The sequence below is a fragment of the Grampus griseus genome (assembly GCF_964374135.1).
Source record: "Grampus griseus genome assembly, chromosome: 12".
NCBI lineage: Eukaryota > Metazoa > Chordata > Mammalia > Artiodactyla > Delphinidae > Grampus > Grampus griseus.
The window spans coordinates 86,417,445-86,441,619 of NC_139006.1; the positions used below are offsets into that span (position 1 = coordinate 86,417,445).

Here is a 24,175-nt window from a genome sequence, read left to right on the forward strand (position 1 = left end):
TCCAAGTTTTTCGGGGGGACAGATTGTCTTGTTAACCTTTGTATTCCCTCATAATACCCTGCGTGCAGTTGGTGGTCATTATTTATGGCTTTGCATTAATTTTTCTGAGGATACTAAGACGATGTTAGACTACTTTCTTTTGGCTTTGTTTGACCTCACCTAACACTCTGCCGTCATGTTCCTGTTCGGGTTTTGGGTTAAGTCAGTATGAGCAACAACAACAAAAATAACAGATGGACACATTTGAAATTGTAAATTTTAATGCATTACATCAGAGGATAGGAACATAAGTGACTTCTGGGTGGGTCCTCCTCAGTCCAAGGTCGATGTTTTGGGTAAATTTAGGCTCCCAGCCTTTTTGCCCCTGTGGTTTTCACAGGGATGCTCTCAAAGGCCTTCCGGAAGCAACCCGGGGAGATGGAGCGCCCAGTTTTCCTGGAATTACACGAGCATATACACACACAGGACGCAGACTACGCACGCGGCACAGGAAGGACCCGTGGCTGGGTTGTTTCTTTTACCTGACTCCACCTGGAAAGCTCCTTCTCACCACCTCGACCCGTTACAAGGACACGTTTCCTACTTACTTTCCCGACGGCCTTACCGGCTGCGTTGACTTCGGCTGCCCAACACCTCGGGAGGCGCCGCCGCTAGGTGACCGCGGCCGCTCGCCCTCCGTCCGCCCAGGCCCGAACGGCCGACCGCGCATGCGCACGGCGCCGCTCCCAGCCCCCACCGCGCGCCCGCCCTCAACGCCCCGAACACGGCCCGCCGGGCCATGGAACCCGCCGAAGTTGGCGGGGTTCGAGCTCTCCCGTTCGCTCGCTTGGGCGCCTTCCCCCCGTGAGGCCCGCGGGCGCTCGGCCGTGACTCGGCGTCCGCTTGAGCCGCTCCGCCCGCCTCCGCCGCTCGGCCGGGCGCGCGCCGCGCCCCCGCGTCCGGTCCCCGCGCGTGCGCGCTCCGCCGAGTGTATGTGTGTGAGTGTGTGTGCGGCCGAGGGGTGGGCCGCCGCCGCCGACGATGCCGCGGGGCCGCCCCCCGAAGCCCAAGGAGAGCAAGGCGCGCGGCGACACCGGTAAGCGGCCCCGGCCCGGCCGCGCTGTGCCGCTCCGCGCGAATATAGTCCCCCGATGCGGTGCGGAGGGCGCCGGGAGCGGGCCGGCCCGGGGGCGGCGGAGCGGGCTGGGGTTGGAGACCGGGGGCCGGGTCCGGGCCGGGGTGGGTGCTCCGCCGCCGCCACCGTCACCACCGCCGCCGCCGCCGCCGCCCGACTGCTGGGTCGCAGGGTGCGGGCGGAATGATACCGGCGCGGCGCGGCCGGCCCCTCCGCCGGGCTGGGCCTACTTTCCTGGGCCGCGCGGGCGGGCGGCGGGGCCGGGGGCGAGGCGCGCGCCGCCGCCCTCCTCCTCCTCTCTCTCCTCTACTCTCTCTCCTCCTCCCCCCCCGTTCCTCCTCCCCCCTCCACACCCCGTCCTCCTCCCCCGTCCTCGGCGTCTTCCTCCCGCTCCCCCGCCCGCCACCTTCCTCCCGCTCCCCCGCCCGCCACCTTCCTCCCGCTCCCCCGCCCGCCACCTTCCTCCCGCTCCCCCGCCCGCCACCTTCCTCCCGCTCCCCCGCCCGCCGCCCTCCCGGCCCGGCTGCCGCAGGTCGTGGGAGGCCTTTCTGACGAGAAGGCGCCGGCCCGGTGTGCATCCCCGGGGTGGCGGGCCCGGCCCGACCGCGAGCTGCCACGGCCCCGGGGGGGACGCCCGCGGGGGGCTCGGGAGCGGGTCCCCCCGCGGTGACACGGGGGCCGAGACCGTGCGGGGCTCGTGTCCAGGTGCACCGTCTTCCGGCCCCGGGCTCGGTGGCCCAGCGTCACCCTCCCCTGAGGCTCGGGACCCAGGCGGGCGGGCGCTCCGGATTTCGGAAGAGAAAGAGGTCGTGTCTGGAAAGGAAGGCCGTTGCGTCCGTTCCATTTTGCCGCTGCGGCGTTTGGGAAGAGAGGAGGAGAGGCTAGGTGTAAGCTTAGCGGCGTTGTCAGTGCTCTTACTGCAGTTGCTGAAGTTCACGGGCATGGGAACCGGGCTGCAGCGCCCGCGAGTTTCCGCTGGAGAGGTGTCGCTGGAGAACAGTCCAGGTGTGCACGTTTGTAGTTGCCTAGTGGCTGCTAGAGTTCTCGTTAGTGGCTGATGGTGTCTGGAAGGAGGTCTTAAAGGCCTCGCACCCTGATCGGGCCTTATTTTGGTCAGTGTTAATTTTTTTCTCGTTAATATGATTTATGCAAAAAAATAAAGTGCAGTGTCCCGCAGTTCTTAGTCACTTGCAAAAGGCTTAGGGTAGAGAAAGAATGTGAAGTTTACATTGCAATACGGCTGCGACCTCTTCTTCCCCCAGTCTTTCCCGTCTGACCAAATGGCATCGCCGTTCACCTGCTTTTTCAGGCCCCAAACTGAAAAATTATTCTTTCCCTTCCTCCCCAAGGCGTTTCATAATTTTGTAGCTTCGCCCTCAGAGGCGTGTTTTCAGTCGGCCCTACTCCCTCCCTCTCCAGTGTGACTGCGAGGCGGGCCTCTGTGGGAGCCTTCTGACTGGTCTCTGCTGGTCTCCATCACCTGTCAGCCTGAGGCATCTCTTTCAAATGTAAATAAGGTGGCCACACCCTGATTAGAACTCTGCAGAGGATCCTTCATCCCTTTAACTTACAGTCCCACTCCTTGCAGGACCCTGCCTGATCTGGTCTGCGTCTGACTCTCCTTTCTCTTTCCTTGCCCTCAGTCCTTTGTTCCTGGACGAGGCCACGTTTGTTTCTGCCTCAGGGCCTTTGCTGCTCCCTATTCTGAGAAGCCACCCCTTGCTCATTCTGGGCTTCAGCTTCCCGAGAGAGGCCTCCTTCCTTAGACCCTTCTGAAAGTTGCTTTCCCTGCCTTAGACCAGTCATTCTCTACCACAGTGGTTCTCAGAGTTGGTTCATGGACCCCTGGGAGTTCTGGAGACAGTTTCAGGCATCTGCAAGGTAAATATTCTTGTAGTGATACTAAGTCCGTTGGGCTTTTTCACTTGGTTAACAATTGCACTAATCATACACAGGCCATTAAGGGTGAAACTGCTGACTCTTCAGCAGGAGCCGTGGTGGCGACACCCAACCCTGTGAGGCAGCGCTATATTCATGTATTTCACTCAAAACAACGTATTGCAACAGAGAGAAAGCAGAAGCAGATACGAGCATCCACCTGTCTTCTGTTAAAGGAGACCTTGAAAAGATGTACAAAAGTGAAAACTCCTCTTACTGTGTTTTTGGAGAGTATGTTTTACACAAAAATGTGCATTTATGTTAACATGGACTAGATTTATTTTTCAGTGAATAAGCCTTTGGAAAGTTGCTCAGTTTTGATTTCTAGTAGGGCAGCTGTCAGTAGGTATAACCTGTAGAAAGTTAAGGTCTTTGGGGTCCTCCGTGATGTTTAAGAATATCAAGGGGTTCTGAAACCAAAAGGTTTGGGGACTGTTGCTCTAACAGTTTACGATTTTAATTACGATTTTAATGTTTCTCATAATCTGAAATTATTTTGCTTGTTTTTCTGTGTCACTCATTATGAATTTTATTCTAAGAAAAACATGGAAGGTAGGAGGTGGGGATTTTTACACAACACCTATATTTCCCCTATATTTTTATAGGGGAAATGAGGCTCAGAGAGGTTAAGTGATATGGAAGGTCTACTCAGCTAGTAAGTGTCAGAGTTGGATTTGAATCTGCCTTTGAGTCCAAAAGGTCCATTGCATTGCTCTGCCCTCATAACTATAAAGCCCTACATGTGGGTTAATTCATTTCTTCAGCAAGCATTTTGAAGCACTTCTTGTCGTAGGTGGGCACTGTGTTAGGGGCTGAGGGCGCAGAGTTTAAGAAGAGAGACGAGGTCTCTGCCTTGGGTCTCAGGACGGTGTGTGTCCTCTGACGGCAGGAACACTGTTTATGGCAGCAGGTAACAGTCACTGGTGGTCTAGGCTTCCCAAGGAAAATGATGTCAAAACTGAAACCTCCAGAAATGAGGAGGAGGAGGTCTGCTCAAAAACATTTCCTTTTTTTTTTAAATGCAACTTAGCAAAGTGATCGTTATACATATGCATATATTCTTTTCCAGATTCTTTTCCATTATAGGTTATTATAAGGTATCGAGTGGAGTTCCCTATTCCCTACTGCTATACAGTAGGTCCTTGTTGTTTATCTGTTTTATATATAGTAGTGTGAATATGTTAATCTCAAACTTCTAGTTTCTCCCTCCCCCTCACCCCCAATCCCCTTTGGTAACCATAAGTTTGTTTTCTAGGTATGTGAGTCTATTTCTCTTTTGTAAATGCGTTCATTTGTATCATTTTTTTTTTTTAGATTCTACATATAAATGATATCATGTGATATTTGTCTTTCTCTAACTTACTTCACTTAGTATGATAATCTCTTGGTCCATCCACGTTGCTGCAGATGGCATTCTTTCATTCTTTTTTTTGTGGCTGAGTAATATTCCGTTGTATATATGTACCACATCTTTATCCATTCCTCTGTTGATGGACATTTAGGTTGCTTCCATGTCCTGGCTATTGTGACTAGAACTGCTCTGAACATTGGGGTGAATGTATCTTTTCGAATTAGAGTTTCCCCGGATACATGCCCGGAAGTGGGATTGCAGGATCATATAGCAACTCTGTTTTTAATTTTCTAAGGAACGTCCATACTGTTTCCCATAGTGGCTGTATCAATTTACATTCCCACCAACAGTGTAGGAGGGTTCCCTTTTCTCCACACCCTCTCCAGCATTTGTTATTTGTAGACTTTTTGATGATGGCCGTTCTGACTAGTGTGAGGTGATACCTCATTGTAGTTTCGATTTGCGTTTCTCTGATCATTAGCGATATTGAGCATCTTTTCACGTGCCTGTTGGCTATCTCTATGTCTTCTTTGGAGAAATGTCTATTTAGGTCTTCTGACCATTTTTTGATTGCGTTGTATGTTTTTTTGATATTAAGCTGTATGAGCTGTTTGTATATTTTGGAGATTAATCCCTTGTCAGTAGCATAAAAACGTGTCTTAAAGTAATAATTAGCTTTAGGACATAAGTAAAGAAGTCAGCCTCATCTGTTACATAAATTGATGGGGGAGTGTTTGTTGAGCACTCACCTTTGTGCCTGGCACTGTCCTGGGAATATAAAGATGAGTGAGATAGGGTTTTTTTTTATCATTGTTATTTTAGTTTACTCTTAATAAGCCGTAATGTGATCTGGATGGAAGCTACATTTTGGGATCTTGTGTGGCTTCTGTTTTTCCAGTAGAATGGTGCAAACCTTTTCTGCCTAGCTTGAACCTTTAGTTGGTCTCCTGCTAAGTTTCTGTTTTCTGTTGAAGGGATATTTGTTAATACTTCATTTCCAGAGAGCTGAGGCAGGCAGACCTTGAGCCAAAGGAATAAACAATTCCGTTCTTGCTCAGATTACCAATTCAGGCCATTTTAGATTTTCTCCGATGAATTCAGTAACTCTGTACTCTTCCTTCAAGGGGCGGAGACTGCTAGCATAGCTAACAGAAGTAGAGCTTGAACTTCTTACAGGGCAGTAGGGGAAGTGCTCTGATGCTTTAAGGGGACTCTGCTTCCCTGGCAAAACTAGGTGTCATTGGTGGGTAACAGTTAAGGGGAGATAGATTCTGCTTAAAATAATTACTTTCTATCAATATCAGGTATTGAAGGATGAAAAGATTTCTTCAGAAAGGAGCAAGCTGTACTCTCCATAATCGAACTTTTCAGGTAGACAGAAACTCTAGAGTGTTTAGTATTTTGAAGAAAGTGTGATTAGATAAGACACAAAATCTAAAGACTTTATGATCCTGGAATCAAGTAGTGAGTTAACGTGGGTTCAAGATCTTGGTCTTTGACACAAACCTAGCCTGGGAAAACCATAGTAAACCTAATTCTTCATTAGATAGAGTCAATTCAGCAGTTCTAAAATGCTTAATGTATATCAGCGTTTTTACATTGTCTCCATACGCAAAGACGGTGCTCAAGGAATTAGCAATATTTTTCAAACTTCTTTTTTGTTTTAGAATTCTCTCACGTGAAATATCGCAGCAAGACCTCCGGTGGCGGTGTTCACCCTTGGAGCGCATTATGGAGTCATGTGGGGAGCTTTTAAAGCTCTCGATGACCGGGCCTCATCCGGTGACATCTGAGCCTATGGTGGGACCTGGGCATCAACGGCTTTTAGAGCTCACAGGAGATTCCACTGTGTGGTCCAGGCTGAGGCCACTCTGCTGGGAAGGAGGGAGGGAGGGAGCTGGGGCTCCGAGGTGCCTTTCTCTAGCATTTCTCTCAGCAAACGTGAAACCTGTTGCTTTTCTGGGTTAAAATGAAAAATGTATGTAATCTAATAAACTGCAGGAACAGACTGTGCTCTCTTAATACCTCAATTCTTTAACTGAATTCAAAACCTCAGTTGTCTGTAGGTCAGACACTAATGCAAACTAGCGAGGCAGTTAAAGGTAGTAGGTGATAGCAGTTGATAGCTGGCTCTGGGGTTTCGGAGAATTGGAGTTCCTATTTTTTCCACAGGGGCCGGCTCCTACTTTGCTCCATTTAATTATTGCCACAGCTAATGATTTTTTTTCAGGAGAAGCCAGAAATGTGTTTTTTGAAACTCCTTTATTATTGTATTTAGGTGACTAATTTAATTGAATAGAACATCAATGTAGAAAAGTGTGTAGATTTTAAGTGAAAAGCTTCATGAATTTTCATATGTAACCAGAACATTAGCAGTACCTTAAAAGTTCCCCTTGTTCTCTCTATTACCTGCTGACCCCCACTGTCCTCTTTTGATACCGTAGATTAGGTTTAGCTGTTTTTGAACTAAATTGAGTTCATAGTATGTACCCATTTCTTTCTGGCTTCATTCATTCAATATTTGTTTTTATGAGGTTATCCTCCCTATTATATAGCAGAAATCTGTTCGTTTTTCATAGGTATATAGTATTCTGTTGTATGAACATACTGTCATTTAATTTATCCTTTCTACTATAGATATTTGGGTTGTTTCCAGTTTGGCGTTATTACAAATAAGTGCTGCTGGGAACCTTTATGCATTTCTGGGTCATGGTGGGCAGTGGTGAGTGAGTGTACCAGTTTACTCTCCCACCAGTAGGGGATTAACCTTCCATTTGCTCTGTAGTCTTTGCCTTATCACTCTCTTTGCACTTGGCATTGTCTGTCCTTTTAATATTTTAGCCCTCCTGATATGTGTAGTGTTATCTCATTTTGATTTTTAATTTGCAGGTCTGTGCTAATAAGGGTTTTATGTTTATTAAGCATTTGTTCTCTTTCGTGAAGCTCTTAAGTCTTTTCCCATTTTTCTACTGAGTTGGATGTTTGTTTGTCTTTAGTTAGTAGACTTTTTAGAGCAGTTTTTAGGCTTGCTCAGAGTTCAGCCGATAGTTTGGAGTTCCTGTATACTGTACTCCTTATTTATCTCCTCACAGCCTCCCGTTATTAATGTCTTGTTTTAGCGAATGAACCTATTTTGATTCATTATTATAAACAAAGTCTATAGCTTACATTAGGATTCACTGTCTTCATAGCTTTGCCTGCTCCAGAACAGCATATAGTTGGAATCATATAGCATGTAGCCTTCTCAGACTGCGTTTTACTAAGCAGTGTGCATTTTACACGTCTCCATGTCTCTTGATGGCTTGATATAGCTCCTTTCTTTTTATTGCCGAATAATATTCATTATATGGATGTACCACGGTATATTTGTTTACATTTTGAAGGACCTCTTGGTTGCTTCCAGTTTTTTTGGTACTTATGAATAAAATTGGTGTATACCTTCATGTGCAGGTTCTTGTGAGGGCATGAGATTTCAGCTCATTTGAGTAAATGCCAAGGAGCATGATTGCTAGATCAGACGGTGAGACTATAAACAGCTTTGTGAGAGATTGCCAGACCTCTCCACAGTGGCTGCACCCTTTTGTGTTCTCACAAGCAATGAATGGGAGTTGCTGTTGTTCTGCATCCTTGTCAGCATTTGGTGTTATTGATTATTTTGGACTTGTAGCCCTTCTAATCGGTGTGTGTTATTGGGTATCTCATCGTTTTAGTTTGCATTTCCCTTATGACTTACGATCTTGAGCATCTTCTCATATGCTTGTCATCTGTATATTTTTGGTGAAGAGTTAACATGTATTTTCAGTATTGATCCGTAGGAGTTCTTTATGTATACTGCACTTGAGTTCTTTGTACTTTCATGTTCACTCTTTCAAGGATAATCTTTTCATGAAAGAAGTTTTTAACCTTAATGTTGTCCAATTTATCAGTCCTTTCCTTTATGCGTAGTACTTTTGGGACCTGTTTAAGTAATTTTTGACAATTATAATCATGAAGACATTTTCATCTAGAAGCTTTATTGTTTTACTTCTCACCTTTAGATTGATACACCAACCAAAATTGATTTTTGTTTCTGGTGGAAAGGTCAAGGCTTTTTACATGTGGATGTCTAATTAATCTGCTCTATTTATTGGAAAGATCATCCTTTGTTGTACTGTAGTATCACCTTTGTTGTAAATCAGGTGACTGTGGAGGTGAAGAATTGTTTTTGCATTCAGTTCTCTTCCATTGTTTTTTGGTTTCTGCCTATTCAATTTCTTATTGTCTTAATTACTTTTAGTCCAAGTTTTGGTATCTAGTAGTGTAAATGTAAGTCCTCTACTTTGGTTTTCATTTTCATGGTTATCCTGATAATTTTTGGTACTTCTCAGTTTCATCTAGATTTTATTTAAAAAAATTTTTTTAATATGATTTGAGAGGTTTTAAAAAATACTTATTTATTCATTTAGGCTGTGCCGGGTCTTAGCTGCAGCATGCAGGATCTTTTAATTGCAGCTTGTGGGCTTCTTAGTTGTGGCATGTGAACTCTTAGTTGCAGCATGCATGTAGGATCTAGTTCCCTGAGCAGCAATCGAACAAGGGCCCCCTGCGTTGGGAGCATGGAGTCTTATCCACTGGACCACCTGGGAAGTCCCTCATCTAGATTTTAGAATCAGCTTGTCAGTTCCGTAATGATTAATGACACTGAGCATCTTTTCATGTACTTGTTGGCCATTTGTATATCTTTGGAAAAATGTCTATTCAAATCCTTTGTTCATTTTTTTTTTTTTTTTTTTTGCGGTATGCGGGCCTCTCACTGTTGTGGCCTCTCCCGTTGCGGAGCACAGGCTCCGGACGCGCAGGCTCAGCGGCCATGGCTCACGGGCCCAGCCGCTCCGCGGTATGTGGGATCCTCCCGCACCGGGGCACAAACCCGCGTCCCCTGCATCGGCAGGCGGACTCTCAACCACTGCGCCACCAGGGAAGCCCCCTTTGTTCATTTTTTAATTGGGTTGTTTGTTTTTTGTGCCTTTTGTAAGAATTCTTTATATGTTCTGGTTACTAGGCCCTTATCAGATGTATGACTTACAAATATTTTATCCCATTCTGTAGCTTGTCTTTTTACTTTCTTGATAGCATCCTTTGATGCACAAAGGATTTAAATTTTGATGAAGTCCAATTTATCTACTTTGTCTTTGGTGTCATATTTAAGAAACCATCACGCCTCCACAGTCATTAAGCTTTTTCCTTTTGTCTTCTTCTGAGAGTTTAATAGCTTTAGTTCTTAAACTGATGTCTTTGATCCATTTTGAGCTATTTTTTGTGTGTGGTATGGAGTGAGGTGGATGTCTCTGATCCACCTTCCTTCTTTTGCATGTGGATATCCGTTTGTCCAAGAACCATTTGTTGAAGAGACTGTTCTTTCAGTGAGTGGTCTTGGCCCCCTTGTTGAAAAATCAGTTTGCGATGGAAGTATGGGTTTTGTTTCTGGACTCTCAGTTCTATTCCATTGGTCTGTATGTCTATCCATGTGCTAGTACCTCATACTAAATTTCAAGTATACTTTATACTAAGACATTTTAAAATAAATACATAGCCAGTAAAATTGTGAGTTCTTGTGCTGCCTAAAATCACCTCACAGACTGCTGGTGGTACGCTTGTCACACTTAGAAAACACTATCTCTGCACATTTTTAGGAAACATGGAGTTGCTAATCATTGTGTAGCAAACCAAGGCCCTGATGCTCATTGTTGCATTTATTGAAAATGCTTGGCAGAAAGCCTTTAGTGGGTGGCGTAAGAAGACGTGGGGTGAGGTACATAGGTATCGGGCAGAATGGTGAAATACAGAGATAGCTGCCTTTATTGTATTAATTTTCTGAAAATTATTATTTAGGGGAATGTCCAGTCTTTCTATCTCATGACTAAGACAAAGGTCTTAGTTTTGAGGAGATTATGCCTAGGTAAGTGTTAAGCCTATTTGCTGTAGAAGGTAAAGCATGGTCTATGTCAGCCCTTTATGCCTTTGTCACTCTGGGACGTCCCTGGGGTGCACGGAGCTTGGAGGATAACAGACGTTGCAGGGATTGCAGTAATGCTGGCTGGCCGGTGTGGAACCCCGGTTTACCCTCTGGGGCAGGGGTAGCAGGCTTCTTCTGTAGCGCCAGATGGTAAATGTTTTAGACTTTGTGGGTGTTAAGGTCTCTGTTGTAACTTTGAATTGCTGTCGCAGCCCCAAAACTGCCACAGTAATACGTAAACCAGTGAGCGTGGCTGAGTTCCATGAAACTCTGCTTACCAGAAAGGCTAGACCCTAGTTAGTTGACCCCAATCTGGAAGAAAAAACAGGAATGAAAAGGAAAGTTGCATATTATAGCACTTTACTTTGGGGTAAACCTTCTATTGATATATAACATACAGAGAAGAACAGAAATTATGTTCAGTTCAGTGAATTTTCAGAGCAAGAACTTTCTCATATAATCAGCACCCAGATTATATGGGTTGTATTGATAATTCATATAATTATTTATATAATTTCTTAGGTTAAGAAATGGGGCATTACCAGCACCCTAGAAACCCCCATGATGCTCCGTGTACTTACAATCAGTACCCTCGTGAGACTAACCCCTGTCCTGATATCTCACAGCCTAGATTTTAGTTTTGCCCATTTCACTTCAGAGTTTTACCTAAAAAATCTCAGCTGTGCTAAAACCTGAATGCTGACAAATGTGGGAGGAGCAGTAGAAAATGGGAGAAAAGAAAGTAGAAAGGAATTTAAAAAAAAGTAGAAATGAGGGGAAAGAATGGTGGCGATTAGGCAAGGTGGTACCGATTTGAAGTAGGGGGGTGACTCTCAGACTTCCCAGACGCCTGCTTGGTGACTTCAGCGAGCACTGTGGTGTCAGAGGGTGACAGAGTGAGAGCAGGTGGTTGATGGTTAAAGAGCTGGGTTCTTGGAGGAATGTACGGAATGATGGAAAGAGGGAAGTGAGGCTAGTGCCTGTTGAGGGCAGAGGATGGGGAGAGCAACTCTATTTTGGAAAGATTTTTATTCAAAACAAAATAAAAACAGGTTAAAAGTTTGGGGTTTAGTTACTTTAGAAATTGAAAATGCCTCATCAGGATTTATGGATAGCTGAGATCTTAAATGCACAGTGCTTGAGAGCTTCAGCCGGGAGATGCAAAGTGGAGTTAAATCCCTGAATGCTGTAAATGCAGCAGGTTTTGCTGGAACTTGGCGTCACATCGTAGGCATTTTGCGTGGAAGAGATCCACCTAGGTTCTTCCAGTTGGAGTTGTGGATGACCTTCGCCATGCAGATAAGCTGGCTGGTCTGATGTGCTGGGCCCGTTCTGGGAAGAGCAGTTTGAAAGGCAGCTCATCTTGTCCCCGCCGTTACATGCCAGGCCTGCCTGTGGGTAGTTACCATGGGAGAGCGTGGTCTGGAGTGATGGGTAGGGTATTGAGTAGCAAGGACGAGCATTAAAGAGGTGGCCGTGCTCCGAGACGGTTGATGGGCTTTTGTCCCCATGGCACCAGGAAGCGTCGTCTTGTTTAATCTGCACAACTCCGTGATAGGCTGTATCATTTTGGGGTGGTAGAGACACAACTATTATTATATACTGTTTAGAATCTCTGTGTAAAGAGTTAAACTGATTTTGAAACTGGTCGTCAAGTTTTTCTCAGGGAAGCAAAGGTGCTCAATTTCTGATCTTCGTACACCGGTTTTTGTTTAATTTTGATAGTGAAGTGGAGTTCTTGGTGGTGGGAAGGTGAGCAGTTGAGGAGAGCGGTGGGCCTGTGTGTGAGGCGATGTGTGTGTGAGGGGACGTGTGTATGGGGACAGTCTGGGTCCTGCCTGGGGTCCTGCCTCCGGAGGCTTCCTTGCACCAGTGAGATCTCATGACGACTCCTCCCCGGTCCTCTCAGAGTGCAGAAGCACATAGGTGAGAAGTACTGTTCTGGATGAGCTCTTAGATTTGAGCACTGCCAAATGCAGGTGGCTCTGTGCTTATTCCCATTCTGTCTGGGGGAGCAGTAGGAATATGTGCGGCCCAACGTCTCATGTGAAGTTTTGGCTGTCTCTTAAAAATGCAGCCATACTCAGGAGGACTGATGTGAATTGATCACACCTTAACCTAGATCCCTAGCCCCTTAGAAATCCGGGGGCCCTGTGGCTGCAGAGACCGCTCACCCCCAACAGTGGACACGTGCACATGCGTGTATGTTGGTGTGTAGTTTTCTTGGAGTTGGTGGATCTCCTGAAGCCCATTCTAAGGATACGTGAATTTCATAGACCTCTTTCTGAACAAGTACTCTGGAGACCAGACATGTGAATGAACTTGAAGAGCTGGTGCCTAATTGGGGTTGTTTTGAGGCCTAGGACTCTCCCAGAAAGGGCCAACCCTGAGCAGAAAGAGAGCCGAGTGTGGGGTTAGCACCCCCCAGCCCTGGAGAAAGGCTTTGCTCTCTCAGTGCCGAGAGAAACAGCCGCGAAGCAAAGTGAAAGTCTAGAGATGCTGTGGACTTTAAAATTAGACTCAACGTGGAAACTAAAACATGTTTTGTTTTTTTCCTTCCCAGTTACACTGTAATTTGAATTGTTTTAAGTTTGTCTTTGGACCAAATTAATATTATGTTATCAACGGCGGGAAGGGACCTACTGAAAAAGTCATTTTATTACATTTAGAGCTTTGTTAAAGAGCGAAGTCTTGCTGCTTAGGATAAAACTATTTTCTAGAAAAGTCTTAATTCATAAGCAAAATGACATCATTTTTCAGTTTTAAATGTACAGTTTTTTATCTCAGGGGTTTATCTATCAATTGCAGTTAATTAAATCAAATTAATTCTCATTTTTAGATAACACATTAAGTAGTTTCAACATAGAGGCTATGAAAATTGTTTCATTCTCCATCCTGAAATAGCATTTTAATTTTGCGTTTTAGAAATTAAGTTGAGGGGCTCTTAGTGTATTCAGGCTTTAGGTTAAAGCACTACTGAGTTCTTAAAACACAGTTGTCAACAGATATCTTACTTGTGCCTTTAGTGTTTCTTCCCATACTACAGACTTTTCAAAAGGGAATAATGTATCAATTAATGTGGTCCCAGCAATCATTTTATTTGGGCCTGGGGAGTCATACAACATTTTGTTATTAGTTTGGTGTAGAGATTTTGAATGTATGGGCTTTGAATGTGGATAGAGTTAAGAATAAGTAGAATAAAAATTATGTGTATCTTTCCCTTAGTAGATCCACTTTGTTTCTGAATGAAGTTACAGTCTTTTGAATTACATCAGTGTTTCTCAAAACTGGAATCGCTTTACTGGAGGATCTGCCGGGAGGATTTTTTGGAGTTCTTGTCGGCTTTCTGCATCCGCTTCTGCTCTGTCTCCAGCATGGTTTCACCCCACCTCCCATCGTTGGAATTTCACAGCTCTTGTTTTAAGCAGATTCTGCTGTAGACCAGGAGGACTGTTGGCCAAACAGGGGACTGCAGGCCATTTGCTCAGCACAGGCATGTAAAGGTCTAGAGAAAATGCTGGAATGCTGTGTTCCCCACATGGACGTTTGAGAAATAGAAGACATTCCTGAGCTTTATTGAGTCTTAAAATTAGCCCCTCACCCTACTTCCAAATTTCTAATATTTTGGGGTCAAGTTGGATACAAAGAGTTGTACGTGACATATTTCTGTCTTTGTCTAGTTAATATGGATTGTATATTTGTGCCGAAATTATAAGACTTGGAGTATTATTTTCAGGAATTGAAGACATTTAGGAATCTTTATTTTATGAAGTTCTTGGTAAATTTTTGTGATTATTGCATATTTGTTCTTGTTTGAAAATACTTTTAAGTTTATAGCCATTTACCTAAATGTAAGCACACTGTACACTAGGAAGCACACTGTAAAGCCTGAGGACTGTTCAAAGCACTGCAACTCTTTACCTTCCTAAAACCGTAAGTATGTGAGAGAACAAAAGGGTTTGCTTTTTTGACTTTATCTTGCTTTGCAGCAGTTTTCAAAGGTAGATTGAATTAGTGCATCAGCTTTTATATTTCTACTCGAGTTTTGTTTACTGAGTGATTTAAGAAACTGCGTTACTGATGAATGCTCAAAGTGCCTTAGAGGAGAAGGCCTCTGTGACTTGTGGCTTAGAAATAGTATTGAGCAGGCAGGCAAGGCTAAGAGACACGGTGGCTTTTGTGCGTCCTTGAGTGGGAATTAAGCCTCAGGAGTTTAGTTTCAGGTTTCTGACAATCCTGTTAACAGATGTTAGAATCCTGTAGTCCCATGTCTCAGTCATCTCAGCATTTCTCATTTCTAACTTAAAAACATGTCCATTAAAAAAATTTAAGGTACCATTCATTTCATCTGAAATCTCTCATAAATCTGATATAATGTGGTTTCGAAACAATAACCAAATAATTTAGTTTCATTTATATGCTGAGAATAACAACTGGTATTTATTGTTTATACTTATGCAATTTTATAGATGGAGTTTTAACATTGAATGCGGAGAACACTAATTATGCCTGTCAAGTTCCGAGCTTCCATAAATGTGAAATCTGTCTGCTATCTTTTCCAAAAGAGTCCCAGTTTCAACGCCACATGAGGGATCACGAGCGAAATGACAAGGTATGTATTTTAAAAAGGGATGTCAGAAATGTGAGCGTTGAAACTGGAGGAATTGTGAAAATCAACATGTAAACATTTTTCTTATTCCTAAATTGTGGAACATTCCATATTATGTAAATAAATATTTTGATGTTTTGTTTTTAGTTGTAGTTGTATTTCTACCCATCATTAGATAAAGAAAGTGAGAGCTAGTCTGGTGAATCTAATGAAGTTATTTATGAGTGGACAAAGAAATAATCTTAAAATATGACTTTCTTCAGTAGTTTCAATTTCCCTTATCTTTTTTCTCACTGCTGTGGCCTCTCCCGCTGCGGAGCGCAGACTCAGCAGCCACGGCTCACGGGCCCAGCCGCTCCGCGGCATGTGGGATCTTCCCAGACCGGGGCACGAACCCGTGTCCTCTGCATCGGCAGGCGGACTCTCAACCACTGCGCCACCAGGGAAGCCCCAGTTTCCCTTATCTTGGTGTGTTTTTCTCCAGCAGGCAGTGTTACCTTTAAGTGGTCTTGCATTTTAAGAAGGTACTTGAGATGTTTTAGATCTTATTTCCGCAGGGAGCAGTGCTCTCTTGAATAGGGATTTGAACTCTCTTGCAAGTGTGCCCCTTGTGGGGTATGTCAGGCGTGTTAGTGTGCTAATGGAATGAGCTGCCTGAGAGTTGGAAAGTGGCAGTTAAAACTACAGTGAAAAGAGTGATTGCCGACTTTTCTCTAGGTTAGGAGGATGTAAGCTAGTGAGCCATCTGAGACCAGAAAAACACCAGGGATCTCTTTTCTGGAGGACAGGATCTGACCAACTCCAGCCTTACTTTCGGCATGAATGATGCTGCTGTAACTATGATAATGTGGTACTGACACCAGTACCAGCTGGCGTTACTCTCCCAAGCTGAAAAATCTGAAAATACTGACCCATTAGGGTCTTGATATTTACAGGAGAAATACCAGTGATTACTTTATCTTTCTACTAGTAAGTGGCAGAATACCTTCCATTTGGGGGATATTTTAGATGAGGATAAGCAACTCTGTTAAAATCTAGTGAAAGTTTTCACAATTACTTAGTTTACTTGAAGTGATTTTGTTTACAGCAGTGGAGTTGTCATAAAAGAAGGGAAAAAATCCCACCCAGTGAGTTGAAGTGTCTCACTTTTATTTTCATAGTGGCTACATTCTGATACGTTTATATGCAGCATTTCTTATTAGAAATATTTTCTACATAGATGTGGTGTCTCCTTACACTCCTTTGAGAAATACTGTAAGGAGCTTTACTGTGTCCGTTTTGGATTTATTGACTTCAGGTCCAGAAGGACTTCAGAAGTTCCTTAGAAAACTTATCTGTGGATTATGGTGCTTGTTAATATTTGAATGACATTCATTGTGGAAAGATTGTGTTTCAGTGCTTCTCGACTTTTTTCTCCACCTAGCCACATCGATGTGACCAGTGCCCCCAAACCTTTAATGTTGAGTTCAACTTGACACTTCACAAATGTACCCACAATGGGGAGGATCCTACCTGTCCCGTGTGTAACAAGAAATTCTCCAGAGTGGCTAGTCTCAAAGCACATGTTATGCTGCATGAAAAGGAAGAGGTAATTATTTCAGCCTATACTTTGTTCACGGATTTTTAAAATGCATCTGATCCTTAGGAGGATGTTAGGGTTAAACTAGTTTTAAAAAGCCTTTGGTATAGGTTTCAAGGAGTCAGTTATCATTAAATTTGCCTTGGCTAGTCTTCAGGTCACTGGTAAAGTGTTTATTTCGGGGTCATGTCAACACCTTGGGGTAGAGACATTTTAGTGTGTAGTATATTGTGGGGATCAAAGTATGTCCACAGTGGCTGGCAGAGGTGCCCCGCACTCTTTTTTTCTTAATAAAAATTAACTTTTTTAGGATTCTGAGTGGTCAAAAGTAAAGTTTCTGCCTCTGAAGATGGTAGAATCTCCTTGCTTGGCTCCTGGATCCCCTGACACGTGGGAATTTGGGAGAAGAGAGGAAATTCATGATGACCCAAAGCAGTTTATGCACCACAGTGAATAGTCCTGAAAGGTCCACAGGCCTAGTCTTGGGACAGAGTGAAGGATGACAGGGACGTGCCGCTGGTGTGCACCAGAGAGGCCTGCCTGCTCTTGGGACGGGTGGGCTCACTGTGACGTATACATGGCTGTTGCTTAAAGTATTACCCCCCATTGTTACCATAGAAAGCTAGGGAAATGCAAATGTAAAAAGCAGTCACCCAGGGATAATTACAGATAACTATTTGGTATAGTTTCCTCCAGAGACAGAAAAACATACAGCGTTTAAATTGCATATATAAAATTTGCCTCCTGAAAATTGAGTTTATTATACTTTGTATATCGGTTTGTGCCCTTTTTTTATGTCTTTAATTTTTTATATAAAATAATTTATTTTTATCTTTTAAAATCTTATTGTATAAGTAATACATGTTTATTTTGGAAAAAGTTAGAAACTAAAGATTAACAAAAGTAATGTAAAAGAACCAATAATCACACCAGTGGGAGAGAACGCATATGCAGCTGACCTTTGAACAACGCGGGTCTGAACTGTGCGGGTCCACTTAAACGTGGAGTTTTTCAGTCAGTATGTATGACAGTACTACGTGGTGCGGAGTTGGCTGACTCCAAGGGTGGGGAGCCGTGGACGTGGAGGGCCGCCCTGAGGTTATGCTCGGATTTTCAACCGCGCGGGGTCGGCGCTCCAGACCCTGGTGTTGTTCAAGGGTCAGCTGTGTAGTCTTTCAGGCTTTTTTTTTTTTTTTTTAGCTAGACATATACTTCCCATAATAGTTTATATACTTAAGGATAGTTTTTTTTAGTGCAAATACATACTGTTTTGTAACCCACTCTTTTCCTTTAATACATTGTGAATACATCTTTTCCTCTTTCACTTACTGAATCATGAGTGTTTTCCCCATGTCACTATTTTAAATTGCTTTATTAAAGTCTTCAGCATCTGGATATAGCATCATGATATTTTTACCATTTCCTTTATTATTTAACCTTTAAGTTGTTTATACTTTTTCAGTATTATAAACAGTACATCTTTGCATGTATCTTTAATCGTTTCATTAGGATAGATTCCTAGAGTTGGATTTACTGAATTAACAAGGCTTTTTCAAGTTCTTTATAGAATGCCACGTTATGTTTTCGAGAGCGCATGCTGCTTTATACCTTCTCCTGCAGACTGCAGGCCTGCCTGTCTCACTCAGCTGTAGCGCTGTCCAGAAATGGCCATTGTTTTCGTTTTAAAAGGCAGAACGTGTTTAATTTTGGAATAAGTTCACACAGTGAGACTCAGACAGCAGAGAAAGGGTTAGAGAGTGAGACTTAAGTCTCCATCAGGCCCGACTTTCAGTCCTCCTCCCAGGAGCTGCCTGCACAGCGGTCTCTTCTGCATCCTCCCAGGGGCTTTCAGTGCGCGTACACATCTCTGCATCCCCGGTAATACCACGCAGTAGCAGTATTCTGTGCTTTTTCTTCAGTTGGCTCTGTCTTAGGTATTGTTGCAGCCGCCGCATGGTGTTACACTGTATGCGTTGTGTACACCCGTGTCATAATCAGCAGGTCTCTGCACAGGTTGTTTCTGCCCTTTGTGTGTAGCTGCAGTGAGCAGTCTATTCATTGACGGGTTCTGGCTCTTACGATTTGCTTAGAAATGCTTCCCAAGTGTACAATCACCATTTTTTAAAATCCCACCGTGTCTTCTAATGCAGGTCCACAAGATGTAGGGCGCACCTGTATTTCAGAAATCCTGAGTTCACACTCATTCCTCCAACCCCAGCCCCTCCGTACAGGGCGCCCACCTGCCCCCCAGTTCCTGGTTGTGTGTCCCTTCCTCCACGGCGGGGCGGGGCTCCCAGCAGTGCGCACGCCCCTCCCCTCGTGTGCTCGGTGGTCCTGTGTTAACACTGGAAGTCGTTTCACAGTTGCTTGGCCCAAACCACTGTACATGAAGCGCGTTCCGGATCTGAGGTCAGTACAGGGTTGTTGCATTCGTTTGCTTTCTCTTTTAGGCCCCCTTCCCATTCTTACGATCTGCGGCCCTCAGTTTACTGCCCTCAATTAGGGTCGGGCTTGTAAGACCAGAGACAGCCCCATGCAGGCAGAGTAGGGATTGAGGGCCGGGGAGGTAGTCTTTGAACATTAGGGTAGTAAGTAGTAGCCGTCAAAAAGAAACAAACAAGGGGCACTCAGGAGACTGGCTCCTTTCTGTCACCCTGCCCCATTCCTGGGACCACGTTCTTGGTTTTCAGTGTGACTTTGCTGTATTTCTCTTTGTAATGATAAACAAATGTTTGTATGTTTCTTATTTTACTTTTCTGGTTTATTATTAATGTGGACTTTAGAATTTTGCCTAATTAAAAATTAATTGGTATTTTAATTTTGATTGCATTAAATTTTTAGATTGTTAAAGGGGAGAATTGAGCATGTTTAAAATATTGAATCTTTATTGTCAAAATATTCAGTAATGTTTTGTTCAGATGGGTTCAGCACATTATTTAAATTTGTTCTTTTTTTTTTTTAAATATCATGTAACGGCTCTTTCAAACATGTATTATTTGTTATCTGTCTATAGGAAATCAGTGCATTTTTGTATATTGGTTTTGTAGCCTGCTGTTCTACCAGATTCTCTGAGTTTTCAGGTGTACAACCTCATCTACAAGTAATAATTAGGTGATGAGATTTTTGGTTTGGTTTTGTTTTCACCTAGTACATGGGGGGTTTTAAAGTAAACCAGATCTCACCCCTCGAATTTTCGAACAATTTTGAAATAGTTGCAGGCATCATGTTACTACTGCACCTCTAAATACTTCAGTTGTATCCCCTAAAAACAAAGACACTTTTCCTCATTATCACAAAACAGTTACCACACCCAAGAATTTAACGTTGCTGTAATAATCCATCTTCAGACGTCTCCATCGGGAGGGGCAAGGACTGACTTCCTATGAGAGTAGGTGGAGAAGGGAGTTGTGAGCGGAAGAGATACCTCTGCCTTTGACCCTAGAAGAAAAGCATGAGGACAGGTTCGGGTGGACAGGGGATGCGGGTGTGACAGTGGGAGTCCAGGCCCTTCCTGCTGGCTTAGGGCAGCTTTCCCTTTCTCCGTTTGCAGCTTCCGTAGTCTCTGTGTCTCAGCAAGTTTTCCACTGAGCCAAACGCTAAGAGTTCTTTTTCTGAAGCAGTTAAATCTAAGAGGTCCAATAAGTATTTATGTCTTAAGTAACTTAGTAGCCATTTGAAAAACTACTGTATGTAAATTAGGTACTTTGTAGCTTTTTAAACCCTGCAATTTCCTGTTTCACATTGATTTTCACTCATTCCCTGCTTTTTAACCACAGCGACTACTGAAAGCCAGCTTCACAACGTTACGATGTCATTGAAACTGAACGGTATTGAGCCAGTCGTCCGTGTGACGTGGGACGGTTGTCGAGGGTCATGTGTCTTCCCTTGAGGGCGTCTGCTGTCCCTTGGCCCCTGCGAGTCTGTTATGGTCACTGCCGCCTCCCTCTCGGGCTGGATTGGGGCTGCAGAACCTCATTTTTCTCTGTGAAATGGAGACGTTGCCTTGTCTTCACAGAAGAATGAGGTGGTGGAGAGAGGCATGGGTGTGGGAAGCCTGCTTTTGGGAAGTGGGAGCAGAGCCTGACCAGGGACAGATACGTGGGTTGTGTTACACGTACTACAGGGGTCGTGGCTGCGAACGGATCTGTGTGTGTTGGGTGGGAGGGGAGCATGTGGCTTCTTCACAGCGCCCTTCAGCCCGGTAGGAGGTCAGATGGTTGTTTGCATCAAGGTTCTGTGATGGGATAGCGAATGAGTCAGTTGTTGGCAGAGGGTTGAAACGATGTAACATGCGGTCTAGGCCGCATCAGCAAGGGGGTGAAGCCTGGGGTGTGTGTGTGTGTGTGTGTGTGTGTGTGTGTGTGTGTGTGTGTGTGTGTGTGTGTGTGTGTGTGTGTGTGTGTCAATCCTCAAGGGGGCTCACTGCGGTGGGTGGGGTGGGGGCAGATGATTGAAGCCGTTCCGACTGTCCTGGCGCCCCGGGTGGACCCAGCCCTGGGGGTGACGGCATAGGGCGGGTGTGCCCCTGAGCCGGGGCCCCGCACCTCTGCCAGCCGCACACCACCGATGCAGGCCAGCGAAACTGCTGTGCTCCATCCTAATGCTTCTTCAGATACACCTTTAAAAATTTTCTCTACCTCCTCCATGACTGAAAAGAGAAATAACGGTAATTCATCATTTCCAGACACTCTTAGGTTTTTATACATTATTTTCAAAACCTTCCCTTCATTCTGTTTTCTCTTCCACACCCTTTGTCCAGATTCTTTTCCACACTGTCCCCCAAGTGGAGCTCACAGTCTCTGATGTCTGCCTTTATACCGTTTCCTTGTATCGGTTTCTCGTTGCTGTGACGTCGTCTCCTGAGGTGGCAGCCCCGTCATGCGCAGCAGCTGTGACGGCAGCTTGGGCAGCCTGGTCTCATCTGCATACTTGCTGCAGTGGTGAAGCTCCAGCTGTCTTTGTCTTTCACTGTTGTAGGAGCGTAAACAGTTCATAGTTTCTGGCTCCAGATTTTTTTTTTCCCCAAAAGGCCTTTGAGGAACATAAACAGTTCATAGTTTCTGACGCCTAGTTTTTTTTTTTCCCCAAAAGGCCTTTGAGAAGCGTGTATTTTCTGAAACCAGTTGACTTTCATTTCTATTACTACTAACCTGTCTTCTATTTTCTCTCTTGGAAAATAACAGATTCTCTCTTAGATCAGTAAATAATCACAGGAGAGGAACAGGGCTGGAATAGTCAGAAGGGAGGCTTTTGTGTAACTGGTTTGAAGCTGGGGATGGAAACCGTGAAAATGCTTTATCTTCTTGCCCTTGCGCCACTGTGCTGCCGGGGACAAGGCTCTGGAAGTTGAGAAGTGATATTCAGTAACTTGACCTTAGTAACCCCATGCTGAACAGGAATTCAGGACTAGCGGTTTCACATGAGCAGAACAACGACAACAAAAAAGGTTTGCAGTGCTTATTTCTGATGGGAAAATGTGTTGGCAATATGTAAAAAATCGGGTGCTCTTTTTAAAAAAAAGGGTTGTGTTCGGGTGCAGGTTGGGAGTTTTCCTCTCTCACCTAACAGTCTGGTGTCGTACAGTACAGAGCTGGTGGGGTGGCCGAGGTAGTCCGGGACCCCACGTGCTCTGCTCTCTGTGAGTGTTTCTTGTACCATGTGGCTTACAGCGGAAGGAGGGAGGGAGGGAGGGAGGTGGCGCGTCTGCTGTGGGAAGGCCAGATCCAGAGGTGGGCGGAGCATCAGCCTGCTGCCATCCTGTCGAGCGGAAGGGGCACGGTCGCCACACAGCGTGGTTAGTGTTAGGAAGGTCGGCACACAGCCGTGTGCTCAGCTAAGAAACCCATCGTCGTATAGAAGAGGAATAGATACTGGAACACAATTATCAGTCTTGTCCATGTATGTTAAATAATGCATTTTAGCTACCTTTGCCTATTTTGTGTTTTCATTTCTTAGTTAATTGATTTGAATGTGGTATATTAGTATCGACTACAGGAACAATTCCTTACCTTTAGTTGCACTTAAAATTAACCGATAAGAATCCAGCTAAGATGAAGTAGACCCTTTGTGCCCCTCTTACAACTGAAAATACACAGAAATCACACAGCCGAGAGATCTAGAGGCTCCTGAGGGCGGGAAGAAGGGGGCGGGAAGAAGGAGGCGGGCAGCTGAGGGCTTTCAGGACTTGAGGAGCGTGTGGCAGCGAGTCCCCTGAGCTGCTTTTTTGCCTGCTGTACACCTGGACAGGGTGCTGGAAGAGCCTGCAGCCTTCTGCCAGCAGGCGTAGATGAAAACACGCCAGAAGATTGGTTGCCAGCAGCCCAAACTGGGAAGAGGGTGGTCTCACAAGAGAAAATCTTGTTGACGCTGCCAACCCTATTCCAGCCAAATACCCACTGAAGAGCTCGGCGGGGCTGGGAGGAGAGCGATGGTCTACGCCAGCCTGCTCTCCTGCAGTCCCCTGCAAGCAGATGGCCCTCTGCTCCCCTGACCCCCGGGATCCAGTAGGGAGCTAATCTTGCATCCGTCTCCTGGCGGAAGGAGGTGGCACCCAGATCGCCCCCCCCCCGATGGTGTTAGAGAGCCCAGCTAGAAGCCGGCCTTCCATCCTCTGACGGGTAGAAGCAGGGCGTGTTCTGACTCCCCGCCTGTGTAGTCTCTCCACCGGCAGCACCAAGACTCAGCCAGGTGATGTGGGATGGACCGGTCTGCACGGGGCAGAGGGGCCCTGTGAGGTGGCCCTCCACTCCCCAGCTGGTCCTGCCTCTGAACAGGGGGACACCGGCCAAGAGATGAGCCCAGTGGACGGTGATGGAAACCAGTGCTGCTGGGGCTCAGAGGAGGGCGGTGCCCTGTGGGGTGGGCTAAGCTTTCTCTCCTGCGCTGAGCGCCATTTTGAGGCGGACTCCCGTGGAAAGGAAGAACGGCTGCTGAGAAAGCCCGGGCAGGGGCAAGGACAGCGCTTGGGCATTGGAGCCTGGGGGCTCTGGGAGAGGGAACGGGGTACAGAGAAAGGTCGTGGGTGGCCCCGGGGGAGGGGCGGCGGAAGGGCAAGCGTTACGGGGTGAGCAGCCTAAAGGCGGTTAGTATTTAGCGTATTTTATACTCTGTTTGACTTTTAAAAAGTTATTATATCTTCAGCCAGGTGGGGGCTGATACGAATGCCATGTTTCCCTGGATGATCTGCTGGCCACTTAGCGGTCACTGGAATTCCCCCAGGACCGCCAGCTTCTGGGGCAGGCACTAGCCACCGCCTCTGCCTAGAGGGTCTGCCGGGAGCTCCGACTGCGGGGAACGCGGTACAGTGGGCGTCCGCCAGCCGCGCACAGGCCTCGCACTCCCCAGAGACTTGCTCGAGGTGCCAGGTCCTGGGCAGGGAGGGAGGCCCGTCCCGGCTCCTGGTCTGGCTGGGTGTAACACAGCGGCAGCACGAAACTTTCCACCACGAGGTCTGTTCGGTTGTGGCCCAGCATGTGCTTGGTCCTGCTTTCGCCGTATGAGCAAATTGTACATAAACCAGAGTTTCCACTCGGAAAATTCTGGTCAGTTTCTGAGTAGTATCCATGTAGATGGCTCCTGAAATATACGAA

General features: G+C 45.5%; 1 protein-coding gene across 4 annotated transcripts in view; it reads left to right on the top strand.

Moving 5' to 3' along the window:
- Nucleotides 1-971: 971 nt before the first annotated feature.
- Nucleotides 972-24,175, top strand: part of ZNF236 (zinc finger protein 236) — a 102,066-nt gene continuing 78,862 nt past the window's right edge. For 3 of the 4 annotated variants that reach the window (XM_082668487.1, XM_082668488.1, XM_082668486.1), the window contains exons 1-3: nt 972-1,075; nt 14,868-15,010; nt 16,431-16,595. In XM_082668487.1, coding sequence (XP_082524613.1) covers nt 1,021-1,075; nt 14,868-15,010; nt 16,431-16,595 — 363 coding nt within the window. In that variant the 5' untranslated portion in view covers nt 972-1,020. Of the gene's footprint in view, nt 1,076-2,919; nt 2,996-14,867; nt 15,011-16,430; nt 16,596-24,175 lie in introns of those variants that run through there. The other variant, XM_082668489.1, reaches the window with a different exon arrangement.